The 15,544-nt window shown below is 34.1% G+C and overlaps 1 protein-coding gene across 5 annotated transcripts in view; it reads left to right on the top strand.

The window, feature by feature from the left end:
- Positions 1-15,544, top strand: part of DPYD (dihydropyrimidine dehydrogenase) — an 879,000-nt gene that overhangs the window by 253,309 nt on the left and 610,147 nt on the right. For all 5 annotated transcript variants that reach the window (XM_057500453.1, XM_036883856.2, XM_036883855.2 and 2 more), the window contains one exon: positions 14,515-14,711. In XM_057500453.1, the coding sequence (XP_057356436.1) occupies positions 14,515-14,711 (197 nt within the window). The remainder of the gene's footprint in view (positions 1-14,514; positions 14,712-15,544) is intronic.

Genomic DNA, 15,544 nt, shown 5'->3' with positions numbered 1-15,544 from the left:
TCACAATAATTTAATATTTATTAAATTTGCCTATTAAAACATAAATGACACTGGTTTAGGTTATAAGCAGCTACACAATGTCTAGCAGAGAAAGACCTTAGCAGGAAACTTGAAAATATGAGGTTTGAAGAAAGTATACTCTGCAAACATTAACCATAAGAAAGTTAGTATAGTATTATTAATATGTAACAAAAGTAGAATTTTAGAGAAAAAGTATTAAAAACACAGAGAAAGGAAAGTAATGCAAAAAAAGATTAAATGTCCAAAAGATGTAATATTAATAAACTCATATATACATTGTAACACATTACTCAAAACTAGTAAGATTTATTTGAATAAGGTTTATTAGATTGATTTAACAAACATATAGATCTCCGTACCCAACTAATACAGAGTGAATGCAACCTGGTCATGCACTTGTGTAACATTTATCAAAATAGACCCTGTACTAGGTCAGAAACAGTTTTATATATATATACATATTTTCCCAATAAGTACATATGACTGTATATTTTTCTATAAGATGACAAAATTTGAAGTAAAAAATTAAAATATTATAAAAATAAAAATAATAGCAGCAAATTTATGTTTGGAAATTTTTTTTTTAAATTTGTAAATAACTCATGGGTTAAAGAGGTCATCACAAAATATTTAGACTGAATGACAACTTCCACTGACAACCTATGAAATGCAGCCATTTTTATATGAAAATTTATGATGTGTTAAATGTGTGTAACAGAAAAGGTAAAGATTATGTTTAAGTAGTGTTTATCTCAAGGATCTAGAAAGAGAACAAATGAACTGGGGAGGGGTGTGGTGTGATGGGAGTAAATTCTAAACAAGTAGAAGAAAGGAAATGCAAATAATAGAAAAATAGTGAAATAGAACATAATAGCAGAAATAATGATAATCTACATAACAAAAACCTGGCTCTTAGAAACAGTTTGAGAAATGTCTGGTATATTATATAAAACCCAGTATGGCAATTACGACTGCCTTCTAATGACAGTCCTTTTATTCTTTTATTAATTTTCTTATAAATAACATTGGGTCCATAGTTAGTCATTATTGCTGTTTCTAGAAAAATTATGCATAGAACAATCAGCTAAAACTGATAGGACAGGGGAGGATCTCTCCAGTCCAGCATGTTTCTGTCAGTCTCTGTTGCATCCACCCTATCCTCTTGTACCCAGAAAGCTCTAACATGGATCGCCTGGCCCCTGGCAGTGTTAGTCTCCAACTCCAGCATGTAACACACATCTGAGTGACTGGTTACTAGGCAATGTCTGGGTGCAAAGGATACAGTGATGAATGAGATAGGGATGAAACTAGCCCTCAGGGAGCTTATTGCTCAGTGGGATAGAAAATTAAGCAAGCAAATTACAAAAAAGTGCTGGGAAGGGACAGTGAGACAGTACTATGGGAGCTGGTAGCTAGGAAACCTAACAGATAGCCTAGCAGGAGGGAAAGTTGAGTTGGGAAGATGAAATTTAAACTGAGTCCTGAAAGGTTTTATCCAGTACAGCAAAGTCAGGAGTGGGTGAGCATTCAAGAGAATGGCATTTACAAATCCTAAAGGCAAAGTGTGCTTGTACTTGTTAATTTGAACCTGCACATGATTTTGATTGGTAAAGTTGTTAATAACCAAATACACACTGATGTTTACAAATTGTATTTGGCCAACTTCATTTAATTCAATTTCAGCCTCAAATCCCAGAGATAATATATAGCAGATTCATAATAAAATCAGGACTATAATATAAGGATAATAACCTAGGAAACAATTCTATAGTCTTTGAAGACTGTTAGGACTAGAGATACAAAGGTTAAGCACCAAGGAGAGTGCCTTAAAGAGAAAGTGTTAATCCCAGGAGGTTATTATCATTGACTCAGTCTTCACAATAAATTGCTGAAGTAATTATTACTTTCTTAATTTTAGAGTTGACATTTAGAGAGGTGAAGTCTCCGAGATAACGTGTCATTTTTTTTAAGATTTGGCTCAGATGTTATCTTTCCTCCTTTTTGGGTAAGTTTTCTTTCTCATGGGCTCAGAGCACCACATGTAAAAATGAACCCCGTGCATGACAGACTGATGCAAGAATTTTTTCTGTATTTAAGACATATGAGTACTATGTTACTGAGGGAGGTACTTACTAGAGAGTCTAAGTTTGTCTTAATTCATACTGGTGTCTAGTGCGTAGAGAGCACATAAATATATTTGCAGAATAAAAAGTTGAAATTGAATGGAACATAATATTCTGATCTCAAATTACACAGTATTTTTTCCATGCTAAAGATGTCTCATGATAATGTCTGTTTTAATAATAAGCAAAACATGAAACAAACCTTTAAGAATTACTGATGCATTAATCATTTTGATAACTGAAAATCTGCTGTGATGTGAGGTTTTCCTTATTTCTGATACATTTGAAACACAGTTCCCAGTTTTGATGTCTCTCATTTAATTGTTGTGAAGACAACTGTCAGGCAACCCAAGAATATTTATTATTAAAGGCTGAGTGCAGCAAATAGTATATACTCAGCGTTTCCTTTGACTTCTACAAAAGGAACCAAGTTACAAAGGAAGGCACATAAAAGCATCTCCTAGAAGGCATGTAATTTGAGGTAGCTTACTCTGGATGCACAAATAGTAATTTTTCTCATTCAAGCATCCAAAAAGGTAACCAAACTGTCATACTGCTAATAAATAACCTAAAGAAACTGAAACTAGCAAAATGAAAATCAATGTATTATTATTATTATTAAAACTTACCTTAATAAAAGTGATGATGGAATAATATCTCTTTAAGAATTACCAGATATTATGTTTTATTTTATAATGACATCAAGTTAAATACTTGCAAAAATATAAACCTCTTATGAAGGATGCAGAATGCAACCATTCTTTTACAATTAAGTATTTAAATAGTAGAGATATTCTGAAATTTCCAAGAATATTTTATTTGTCATGATTGCCCCGTAGTTTATTTTTGCTATTGCCTGGATAATAAGAACAAATAGAGTAACTGAGGAAAGTTACCAAACATTCATGTTTATTTTCATTAGATACCATTTTAGGAAGTAAGACAGATTAAAATGAGAGTTACCCTCAAATTAGAATTGGTAAATGTCCTTGCATTTGCCATGTTATGTCCTTTTCCATTTAGAAAGCACTGGATAATGATTAGAAAATTACACCCTTTCTGTCTCCAGAATGTGAGGAGTCTTGGGGGGAAATCCCATGGCCCTTCTCTGTGTCTCAATCTTTCCATTTTAAAAATAGGACAGTCCCTCCATTGCCTCAAAATAATGTGAAAATTGTGGAGAAAATGATGGTAAATTCAATTTCGAGAGATAAAAGAAATACACTTTCCAGATGAGTGAAAGGTCAGATATCACAAGGTGGCTGTGCAAGGAAACACTATTTTAAAATGCTCCCCCTGAAGAATATTTATTTATAAGTAACTGTCCTTCCACACCACTGAAGAAGAACTGTGTTTCCTTGGTGATTTACTCATTTGTTGAAGCCTGTCACTGGAATTCAGGAATTTTGAAATTCATCCAAAGCTTGTTGGATGACTACTATGTGGTAGAATTCCTGTGCCTTGGGAGTACAGATAGGAGGAAAAACCCTCTGGTTACATCATAACCTATAGGGAAAGTCAGATTATAAGCTATGCTGTTAGTGAAAAAATATATATATATAAAGTCCCTAGCAAAGTCCCTAGAAAATGGTTGATTATTGGAAGCTAAACATAATTTCAGTGGCAGTAAACTAGTAATAATCCTTCAAGCAGTTCTTTCAGGCCTGAGTAGTTTAAGGCCTTTTTCAGTGCTCTCTATACAGTGCCTGTTATATTGTAGGGTTCTATAAATGTTGGTTATTTATTACTGACAAAAAGTAAAACAATCTTAAAACAGTACAAGTGCTACAGTATTGGGAGTGAAGGGAAAACCTTTAAAGGGATACCCATATAAAATATTTTGATTGATCACAAGGTCATGCTCCTCTTAATACTGTTAACTCAGTGTTTCAGGTCACAGAATAGCGTGGCAGGAAACCAGGTGGTGTAGTGTACTGTTTTTCAAACGCTTCCCTCATAATTTTTGGTTTGTAAATTTAATTAAGTATAACAACCAACTTTTGTTGTTAACAGATTGATTATTATAAGTGTATTTGACTTAGGAAAGATAAATTCATGTAATAGTATTTTCAGTTATATATTTCCTGATGAAGTACTATTTGTATATAATGATTTCCTATTAAAGTCACTATAAACATTTGACAATGACAGTGTTTAAGAGTTCGGGTTCTGGAGTCAAATAGTCTTGGGATAAAATCCTTAGTATCTGAACTTGCCCACAGTTTATTCATCTGGGAAATGGAAATAATAATTGTACCTCCACAACATGGCTGTTGAAGACTAATTGGGATCATCTATACAGAGCCTTAACGTAAAGTCCTATACATAGTGTGTGCTCAGTGAATATTCGTTTTCTAATTATTGTTGGGGAATACTTATTGGGTATACTTTCCATGTACCTTTAAATACAATTGACCCGTGAACAACACAGGTTTGAACTGCATAGGCCACTTATAACTGGATTTTTTTAGATAAAAATACAGTACTGGTAATTGGGTATAAAGCAGCAGATTCTATGGGTGATATGGTAGATAGAAATGGGAAAGGAAAAATGCTGTATGCAGTACATACAGGGATCAATCCTGCAACAAGAGCATCGTTAGCATGTTGTAACAGCTGAATTAAGCTGCCACCGTCCGGACCAGGAGGAAACACCAGGATCTGAGAGAAGCAGAGGAGCCCGGGCGCGGGTGGGAACTCAGAGTAAAACAGGCAGAAACCTTGGTCCTTTCCAAGTCTGTCCCTGCAAACCAGCAGAAGCACCTGCTGGCAGGTATCCGCCCTGGCAGGGACCAGGGCTAATTCACCCTCTGCTTGCTCTCTGTTCTCTGGCAGACCCATAACCCTCCCATTTATTTTCTACTCTTCTGCTTTTTGTTCTGTGTAAAGTTAGTTGATCCATTATGTGGACAGTAGGCTATTTGTGTTAAGTCTCTGGGGAGTCAAAGCTGTACACAGATTTTAGACTGTGTGTGTGGGGGGGGCGGTTGGCACCCCTAGCCCCCAGCACAGTTCAAGGCTCAGGTGTATCAGAATTCCTGCCCTGCAGTACTGATTAACCTGTGCGTTTCCTCTATCACCTTGTTTTTGGTTGTTGCATCTTCTGCTTAGAAAAAAAAATTACGTCTTAGAAAATGAATCAATTGACTGAGCTTGAATTTGTTTTAAAGAAAGGGTTCTTTCTCACCTAAAGAGCTTAATTGTTTTGGATTGTTTTTGTTACATCATGAAACAATGAGAACTATACTCCAGGAAAATATTGAGAGATGTTCTTTTGATATTGTTAATAAGTGGACTTATTATAGGTTTTATGTATGTAATTTATTTTAAGTAGTTTTAAATTATATTTATTTGAAGACTGGTAATAGTTCTAAAAAAAGCCAATGAGAAATGGGCCTTATCACTATTTACTCGTGTACTTAAATTGTATGGATTTGTCTTAATGTACAAAGTTTTGGAACTAAATTCCTTCTGTTTAATCAATAGTATAAATTACCTTTTTTAAAATCATGCTATCTCTGGATTGGTAGTCTAAAAATAGATACCTCAAGATTCATTGTTTTAAATATAGTTCAGTATTCACTTTATTAGATAGATTAATGTTAACTCTTTTATAAAGGAAAATTTTAGATGTATACATGATTGATTTCACATTGCATAGATTAAGAGTACTTAGTTACCTACCTCCCCACCACCACACACACAAATGTTTATGGAGTTGTTTACTTGACTTCCTGGCCAATTAAAAAAAGAAAAAAAGTTTTGTCACAGTCAGGCCACACATATGGAAGTATGTTGTATACATATGAAATTATTCATTATATGTGCATTTTAGATGAAAAGGAGCTGAATCCTGCTGTTTTGAAGAGATAGAAGGCTGCTTATTCCTTCAGATTATAAGAAAAAGTTGGGGAAAAAAAGCTGGAAAGTGTAGCTGATAAATCTCAGAGTTTGGGAGTGACGATACAACTATCTCAGAGGTTAAAAAATAATTAAATGACCCTCACAAATTGCCTGAGTCTAGTAATGTACTGAAGCCAGCTTGGATCAGCTCTTGAGAGGCCAATTAAATTTTCAGGAATTTTGTGAGCTTGTTGTTAAATACAGCGATTATGAAAAATGAAATTATATAACCTTATCATAATATAAATCATTATAAATGTAACAAATTCTGAAAACTCATTATTTCATAATTATTTATTTCATTTTTACCTTGCCTATACTCTTGAGGCTATTTATATCTATTACATATTATAAATTCTAAGTTCGGTAATGATGGAAATATTTTATAATACATTAGTTACTAGCCACATGTAGTTATTGGGCAGTTGAAATATGGCTGGTGCTCCTAAGGAACTAATTTTTTAATTGTAATGAATTTAAATATAAATTTGCACAGTTGCATGGGGCTAGTGGCTGCCATGTTGGACAGTTCAATTTCTGCCTCATGGAATCTGAACACTAGGTCAATTGAGAAGTAGTATTTGCTGAGTGACCAGGCACTTTTCTAAAGTGCTTGAATTAACACATTTACGCTTCTAGTAGCCCTGTGAGATAGAGAAAATTAACTCCACTTTACAGTTTGAGGAGACTGTGACTTAAGAGATGTTCAATACCGTACACCATGAGAATGATGAAGGTGAAGACTCAACCTCAAGTAGTCTAAGTTCAAACCCAGACCTCTTAAAGCATACTGCCCTTTGTGATAAAATTTACAGAAATTTGTTCATACATGTACTTTATTAGAAAACTGTCAAAGTAAATGTAACCTACTGTAAAACTAAGGGGAAAATCCAGTACAATAAAAATTACCCCAAACAACAAAACAAAACAAAACAAGAGAGGTGAAAGAATAACATCAGTTCATATATTAGTGTACTGAGTATGTGTTAAAGAGCTCATGAACTGCAGAGCCTGTGTTTACACAGCTCAGAGGTGAGTCATTTACATTCTAGTGTGTGTCCATGGTGCCATGCATGTTCAGGAGTGTGCTTGCCTCCATTCCTTCCAGGCCTGAGAACCCCCAGCTCTGTGTTGGGCACTAGCAGAGATTTAATAAACATGTTATTTTTAGCTCAGCATTTGGATTTGAGCAGTTTTTAAAAGGACACGAAGTTTCATTAAAAACTAATTAAAATGTCCTTAGGTGAAAATTTATACCTATTGTCTACTGTTGGATAATTGCTACTTTCTTTGTATACCATTGGCTAGAATTTGTGTCAGATATGTTCATTGTTTCAAAACTAAGCTATCTCTTCCTTCTGAGTGAATGAAATAAGACAGACATTTCACAAATTCTATTCTATTTGGTTTTCATACCTTAACTTCATAATATAACAAACTTTTCAGTTTGTAAAGCATTAATCATATTAAACTCTATTGTGTTGTATAGTATGAGAGCAATGATTCCTTTAAAAGATCATGTTTTTTGCTTCTAAAGCTTGTTAAAATGCAATGTTAATTTATAAATTGTAGCAAATTTTAACATGACATAGTTAAAATTTTAATTATTACTTCACAAAGCCATATAAGTAGTCTTTGAATATGAAAGAAATTAGCATTTATTCAATGCTAATTTCTTAAGTGAAATTACCTTTAACTTTCTCTGATCATGTTAAATGCACATTTTAAATACCCATTTGTGAAAAGATGTATGAAATCTTACCTTGTGAATATATTAGAGTTCAAATACATTTCTGTTAATGGTTCAGTAAAATAGTTTATTGAGTTTTATTTAGTTATGTTTCAGATTTCTTTGAAAGAAATGAAAGGTAAAAACATGTTTTGGTTCAAAAATATGGGAGAACTTCTGTACTATTTAGATAGTATAGAAAGGAGCTGTAACATATATCTGTAATTTGTAAAATCCTGCATTGTGTTGAAAATAAGAAATAGTTACATTACTAAAATAATTTTAATCCTTCATTAATTAATACATATAACCTCTACTACATAAAAACATTAGAATTCAGAAATAAATTAAAGATGGTATCTGCACTTGAAGATCTTATGGTCTAACAAAAGAAACATAAGTAAACAATAAAATGTAATAAAGTATTATGAAGAGAAGGATCAAATGCTAAGGGAACATTTGTGAGGGCCATTTAGCTTAGACAGAAATTTGGCCTTGTAATGCTTATTATAGTGTAATATAAAATAAAAATGTATTACATATATATTATACATTCAATATAATATAAAGATAACCCCCTCTTTAATTCTTAAATGGGATCATTTAGATGTTCCTTAAATGTTTTGAATAGTTTTACTTTATTCAGAGTAGTTAGTGATATATGTGGAGGTATTTCAAGAAAACATGGAGGCCTGTCTCCCTGATTCCTCACTTCCCAAGAAAAACTCTTATCTGACTCAATCTTTGATTGGATTCCAAAGGACAGATATTTACCTCTTTGTCCTATTAAATAAAATAACCTTGTGAGGTAATCCATTAAATATATAATTAATTTAGCTTAACTTGTATTTATTCATGGATCAGTTCTATAGATAGTCAAGTTTTGATCAGAAGACAATAGTGATGACATGTTGATCTATTTTTTCTACATTTAGTTATGTCCATTTCTCTTTATAGATTGTGAAATTGTATTAGGTACTTACAAATTCAGAATTGTAGAATGTTGATAGATTGACCTTTTTATTATTCTTTAACTTTAGTAATGCATCTTGCCTTAAAGTTTAATTTATCTGATACTGATACATATATACCATCTTTCTTTTGGTTAGTGTTTGCATAGAATAATTTTTTCCATCCTTTATACTTCTTTGTGTCCTTATTTTTATGGTATATCTATTTTTAATTTTGGTCTTTCAATTAGAGTTTTAATCCACTCATATTTAATATAATTGCTTGTATGTGTGTGTTTATATTCACCCTCTTACTATTTGCTTTCTGATTTTCTATTCCTCTTATATCCAACTATTCATATTAATTTTCTCTAATTTATTTCTTTTTTATTAATAAAGTATGTATTTTTAAATTTCACTCACCGCCACCAATAATTTAACTAGTTAATTATTCTTTTACTATTCTTTTAGTAGTTACATACAGCATGCATCTTTGACTACAGTCTACAATGCTAAGACCTAGTACACTTTAAGTCAAAGTAACGTCTCTTATCTTTTATCATGTACTTCAGTTTCATTTATCTTAAATCCTATGTAACATCATTATGTTGTACAGTCAATATATTCATTTACATTTACCAACATATTTATAATTTTCAGTGCCGTTTCATCCTTTCCAAGTCTGGGATATGCCTTCTTCCTGAAGACCTTTGTTTAATATTCTTTAGTGCACCATTTATTGTTGCCAACAAATATTCTCTGCAAATGTCTTTATTTCACCCTCCACATCTGAAGGATATTTTCTTTCTGAATAGAATTATAGATAAAGGTATTTTCTTTCATTGCTCAAAAATACTATTCCATTGTCTTCTAACTTCCATCATTCCTTTAGAGAGGAAAGCTGTCAACTCTTTTGTTCTCATTACATTACTGTGTCTTTATTCTTTGTTTTTTTCCAATGCTTTATTTTTCTTACTTTGATTTGCAGCAATTTTGCTGTGATATGCATGAGTATTTTTTAATATTTACCATATTATGGTTTTAGACCTCTTGAAACTGTACCTTGATGTCTTTTATTACTTTGGAGAAATCCTCTTCAAATATTGCTTCTGTTTCATTCTCTTTTCTCCTCTCTTTTTAGGATTCCAGTTATTCATATAGTGGATCTGTTTGTGTTGTCTTTTTTGTCTCATGTTCTTTTCTGTGTTTCTCTTTCTATTTGCTTTCCATATTTTGGCCTAATTATTTTTTACTGACCCATCTTCAGTTTGCTAATCCTTTTTTGCTCACCATCCAGTCTGCTGTTATATAGAGATATTTAGTTTTAAAAACATTTTTCTTTTCTAAAATTTATTTTTTAAACAAATTCTAATTTCCTGGTAAAGCTCATTCTTACTATGTATTATTTTTAAAAACATATTTATCACAGTTACCTTAAGTCTTTGTTTGATAACTGTACTTTCTGGATGACATATGCATTTCTTTGTATTTTCTTAGTTCTTAGGAGTTTTTAATTCTTGGTTATTGACAGGCCTGGGCTTTTTCTTCAAAACTGAGGCACTATATATAAAAATTTATAGATGCTGTGGTTGACCTACTACCCCCCACAGAAGGTCTACACTATCATTTAGTAGACAGACACAGTGAGGCATAATAATCTTCATTCAAAACAGGGGTTAAACTTATTCAGGCTGCATTGCTGGTGTGACTCCAGTTTGTCCCATCTGGAGAGGAGAGCCCGTCAGCAGTTCCAGCTGTATGCTGGCTTGTTTAATAGTGCTCTTCCTTCTTGGGCTCCTACTGCGCTCCAGTTTTTGTTTCCCTTGGACCATCAGAGTACTGGAAGCTGCCTTCTCCTTTACAGAAATTTCTATTTAGATTCTTAATCTTTTTTCCTATGCAGTTTAAGAATTAAGCTCACTTTTCTGCCCTTTCTTCTGCTTCCAGTTGCTGACCTCGTATACTCCCCAAAACCTGTGCCTCTGTGTCCTAGAAGATTGCCCAAAGCTCTCCTGTGGTCTCTTCTGAGCTGCTGTCCTCTATAAGATTCTTAGCCTTCTTCCCTCTGCTAAGATGTGGTCAATTCCCTCCTGAATTGACCACATCTTAACAGTGGATCAGGGCAAAAGTAACTCCTGAAGTGTCATTTCACTTCTCTGCTGTTCCCTTTTCTCTGAGATCTTGGCCCCTCTAGTCTGCCTTACTTTAGTAGCTCTCCAATGCTTCCAACAAAGGTTTGAAATGTTATCCTTCAAAAGTTAATCTATTATAATCAGAAGCATATGTCAAGAAATTATTTACTCTATGCCTACTATGTGCTGGGTTGGTGCTACCACTGATAGTACAATAGTAACATGTTTTTAAAAATACCTAAAGCACATAGTTAAGCTATATATGCCTTTTTATATATGACATATTCTCTGATACAAGGAAGGAAAATTCTAACAGAAACATGACACATAAACAGATGCACTGGGGAGTGGTTTTTATTAGGGACAAGCAAAGTATGCTTCAGGAGCTCAGAGGAGGAGCACTTAACTTGGCTTAGAAGTCGGTGTAAGCCATCAATAGAACAAAAAGGAACCCTACATTATGGGAGAATATATTTGAAAATGACACATCCGATAAAGGCTTGACGTCCAGAATATATAAAGAGCTCACATGCCTCAACAAACAAAAAACAAATAACCCAATTAAAAAATGGGCAGAGGAACTGAACAGACAGTTCTCGAAAAAAGAAATACAGATGGCCAACAGACACATGAAAAGATGCTCCACATCGCTAATTATCAGAGAAATGCAAATTAAAACTACAATGAGGTATCACCTCACACCAGTAAGGATGCCTGCCATCCAAAAAACAAACAACAACAAATGTTGGCGAGGCTGTGGAGAAAGGGGAACCCTCCTACACTGCTGGTGGGAATGTAAGTTAGTTCAACCATTGTGGAAAGCAGTATGGAGGTACATCAAAATGCTCAAAACAGACCTACCATTTGACCCAGGAATTGCACTCCTAGGAATTTACCCTAAGAATGCAGCAATCAAGTATGAGAAAGATCAGTGCACCCCTATGTTTATCGCAGCACTATTTACAATAGCCAAGAATTGGAAGCAACCTAAACGTCCATCGGTAGATGAATGGAAAAAGAAGATGTGATACATATACACAATGGAATACTACTCAGCCATAAGAAAAGGGCAAATCCAACCATTTGCAGCAACATGGATGGAGCTGGAGGGTATTATGCTCAGTGAAACAAGCCAAGCGGAGAAAGAGAAATACCAAATGATTTCACTTATCTGTGGAATATAAGAACAAAGGAAAAACTGAAGCAAAAAAACAGCAGCAGAATCACAGAACTCAAGAATGGACTAACAGGTACCAAAGGGAAAGGGACTGGGGAGGATGGGTGGGTAGGGAGGGATAAGGGGGGGAGAAGTAGGGGGGTATTAAGATTAGCATGCATGGGGGGGTAGGAGAAAAGGGATGGCTGTACAACACAGAGAAGGCAAGTAGGGATTCTACAACATTTTGCTATGCTGATGGACAGTGACTGTAAAGGGGATTATAGGGGGGACCTGGTATAGGGGAGAGCCTAGTAAACATAATATTCGTCATGTAAGTGTAGATTAGTGATACCAAAAAAAAAAAAGGGGCAGTTCCTGTGTGGTAACCTCCAATGAGTTCTACACAAGGGTATAAAGGGCATATAAAAGTGTAGGCAAAGGGTCTGTTTGTGTTTATACAGAGGATCAAAGCCTAATTGGGCTACCCTGAAAATGAACTAAGATACGGTATGAAAAAGAACTTCCAACATCACCACTCTCTGGAAGACTCATGCCAGAAGATGATCATCAAAAAACCCCAACAAAGATCCACGCACTGCTACAGCTGTAGATGCACTCATCCCACCAGTTCCTGGACTTGCCATGGGAATGAGGAAGGAGATATCTAAGCTGGCCTGTGCATACAGTAAAACAACAAATTTGACTGGATCTATACTGTTGGAACTCAACCAAGAATTAGGAGAAGTGCAAATTGTAGCGCTCCAAAATCTTACAACTACAGACTATTTACTGTTAAAAGAACATAAGGGATGTGAACATTCCCCAGGAATGGGTTGTTTTAATTTGTCTGATTTCTCTCAGACTGTTCAAGTTCAGTTGGACAATATCCACCATATCATAGATAAGTTTTCACAAATGCCTAAGGTGTCTAACTGGTTTTCTTGGTTTCACTGGAGATGGCTGGTAATTACAGATATGCTTTGGTTATGTAACTATACTCCTATTATGTTAATGTGTGTGCGCAATTTAAGTAGTAGCTTAAAACCTATACATGCTGAAGTTACTCTACAAGAAGATATGTCAAAGAAATAATCAATCTTCCCATGTTCTCTTCCGCCTGCTACTTCTATAGCTTTTCTTCTTCCTTCCTAATTACAACCCTTAAATAGAATTCGTGCCTCATATCAAATTTACCGAGTATCATAATTCTTCCAAGTGGTAAAGATACCTCAAGACAAATGCTGGGCATAGAAGCTACAGGGCATAAATATGCAAAGAAATAAAAAGCTAACCATTTCAAACAATAAGGCTTCTCTCTCACTTACCAACTTTACATTTCCCTGTATGGCCCTGGAAGATGACTGGTTAGCCAGAGACGGGTAAGATTCCTCAAGGGAGGAACAACCTAAGACAGGCACAGTCGCAGGGGGGTCATCAGGTGAGAAATTGGGGATCAACAGAGGTGAGGCTTAGAACCTCACCCCCCCTATTCTGAGAGAAATCTTCTGCATATGTGGATGTTTTATTGCCCTTGTCTAGCTTGGATTAACATATAGTCTACAGGCACACACCTGATCATCTACATTTGCTCTCTTACAACACTAAACTGTGTTTTCTACCTTTATCTTGTATCTACCTACCACTTCAGCATTTTATTAAAAATAAGAATAGTAAAGAGAGAAATGTGGTATTCACATATAAATCAAGTATAAAAATCAAATGAGTATTCATATTTGAACTGACTGTTTATAGTTCATAATGCATGAGCAAAACCGAAGGTTTCTGTGATGACTGCCCTTGTACTGTTCACCATGTAAGAACTTATTCACTATGTAAGAATTTGTTCTCCATGTAAGAACTTGTTCGTTATGCCTCAGAAGATTGGAGACTGATGAAAATTATGCTTGGGGTGGATTAATGATTGTGCATTGAGCATTGACTCCCCTATACAGAATTTTATTGTTGTTAACAACCATTTGATCAATAAATATGAGAGATGCCCTCACAAAAAAAAAAAAAAAAAAAAGTATACACTTCCAATGGTAAAATAATAAGTAACCGGGATGTAATGAATATAGTCAAGATATTGTAACAGATTGGTATGGTGATAGCTGGTACCTAGAATTATCATGTATATAAATGTTGAATCACTATGTTGTACACCTGAAACTAATGTAATGTAATACTGTGTGTCAACTACCCTACAATAAAAAAATAATTATCTAAAAAAAAAAAGAAGTCGGTGTAAGGAAAGTGAGTCAGGAATGCTTCCTATAGGAAGTGTGGCCCTGGAAAGGAATTTCAAAGATTAAGAGTTAGTCAAGCACAGATTGTCATCTATTTGACCCAATACAACTTCTAAGTATACCATATTAATACTGGAAATGTACGGCTTATTTCTATTTAAAACACTAATGCATTTGAAACATTAAAAATGTGTTTGAGGATATAAAGATTAGTTTAAAAATTTTAACCATGCCAACTGATTTCTCCATAGGTGTTCAAAGCAATGAATATCCCCCAAATCAGAGATCCTTCTCTGCCTCCCCCAGAGAAAATGCCTGAAGCCTATGCAGCGAAGATTGCTCTTTTGGGTGCTGGGCCTGCAAGTATAAGTTGTGCTTCCTTTTTGGCTCGATTAGGCTACTCTGATATCACCATATTTGAAAAACAAGAATATGTTGGTGGTTTAAGGTAATGCCTACATTTATTTGATGTTTATAGTGTCAAAAATGATGGGGTACAACAATTATGAATATTGTTGGTTCATAATCATATACGAACTTCAGGCGCACAGATGGTATTTTAAGTGTTCTTTTCCAAATGCTCAAATTTTGATTATTCATTTTAAATTTGCAGTTGGCTTTAAGCAATATTTATTTGATTTTTTTCTGAATAGTTATGTGAATTTTAAGAGAAATCTCAGCAAAAGTATTTTATGGGTAGAGGAACCAGTTGTTTGAAAACTTATTTCATCCCTGTGAACCTTTCCTTTACTGCAGATATATTTGAAAAATACAGAAATTAGAAATGGGAAAACCTACTTCCATAGAATACTGGACAGTTGATTTAGTTGTGTTCCTAGACATGTTGTCCTGCTCACATAATTTCAGTTTACCATCTCTTAAGATTTGCATTTGATTATAATTATGTCAGTCTACTAAAATTTTTTTCCATTTTAATGTATATTTATGCAGTGTTTACCTCATAAATACCTTATTAATACTTGATATTAATCAGTGACATTATTACAAACCAGAATTCAGTCACAAAATGTTTTATTCCCATGAAAATTCATTCATTGAAATGGAAAATATTCACTTTATATCCATGACTTTCAGATATTAAAGCAAACTAGAAATTGGATGGAGTTTGCTTTATTTAAAATAAATGGAACTCTATAGTGGACACATATTACATTTATGACCATAAAGAAATAAAATTTATTGTAAGTAGGAAGTGGATATTTCTTGAAACATTTGAGGTAAAAATGAGAAAGTATTTGGGTGGTAAATTAGTAACACTAC

Source organism: Manis pentadactyla, chromosome 4 (assembly GCF_030020395.1).
Source record: "Manis pentadactyla isolate mManPen7 chromosome 4, mManPen7.hap1, whole genome shotgun sequence".
Taxonomy (NCBI): Eukaryota; Metazoa; Chordata; class Mammalia; order Pholidota; family Manidae; genus Manis; species Manis pentadactyla.
This window is presented reverse-complemented; position numbering and strand designations above follow the sequence as displayed.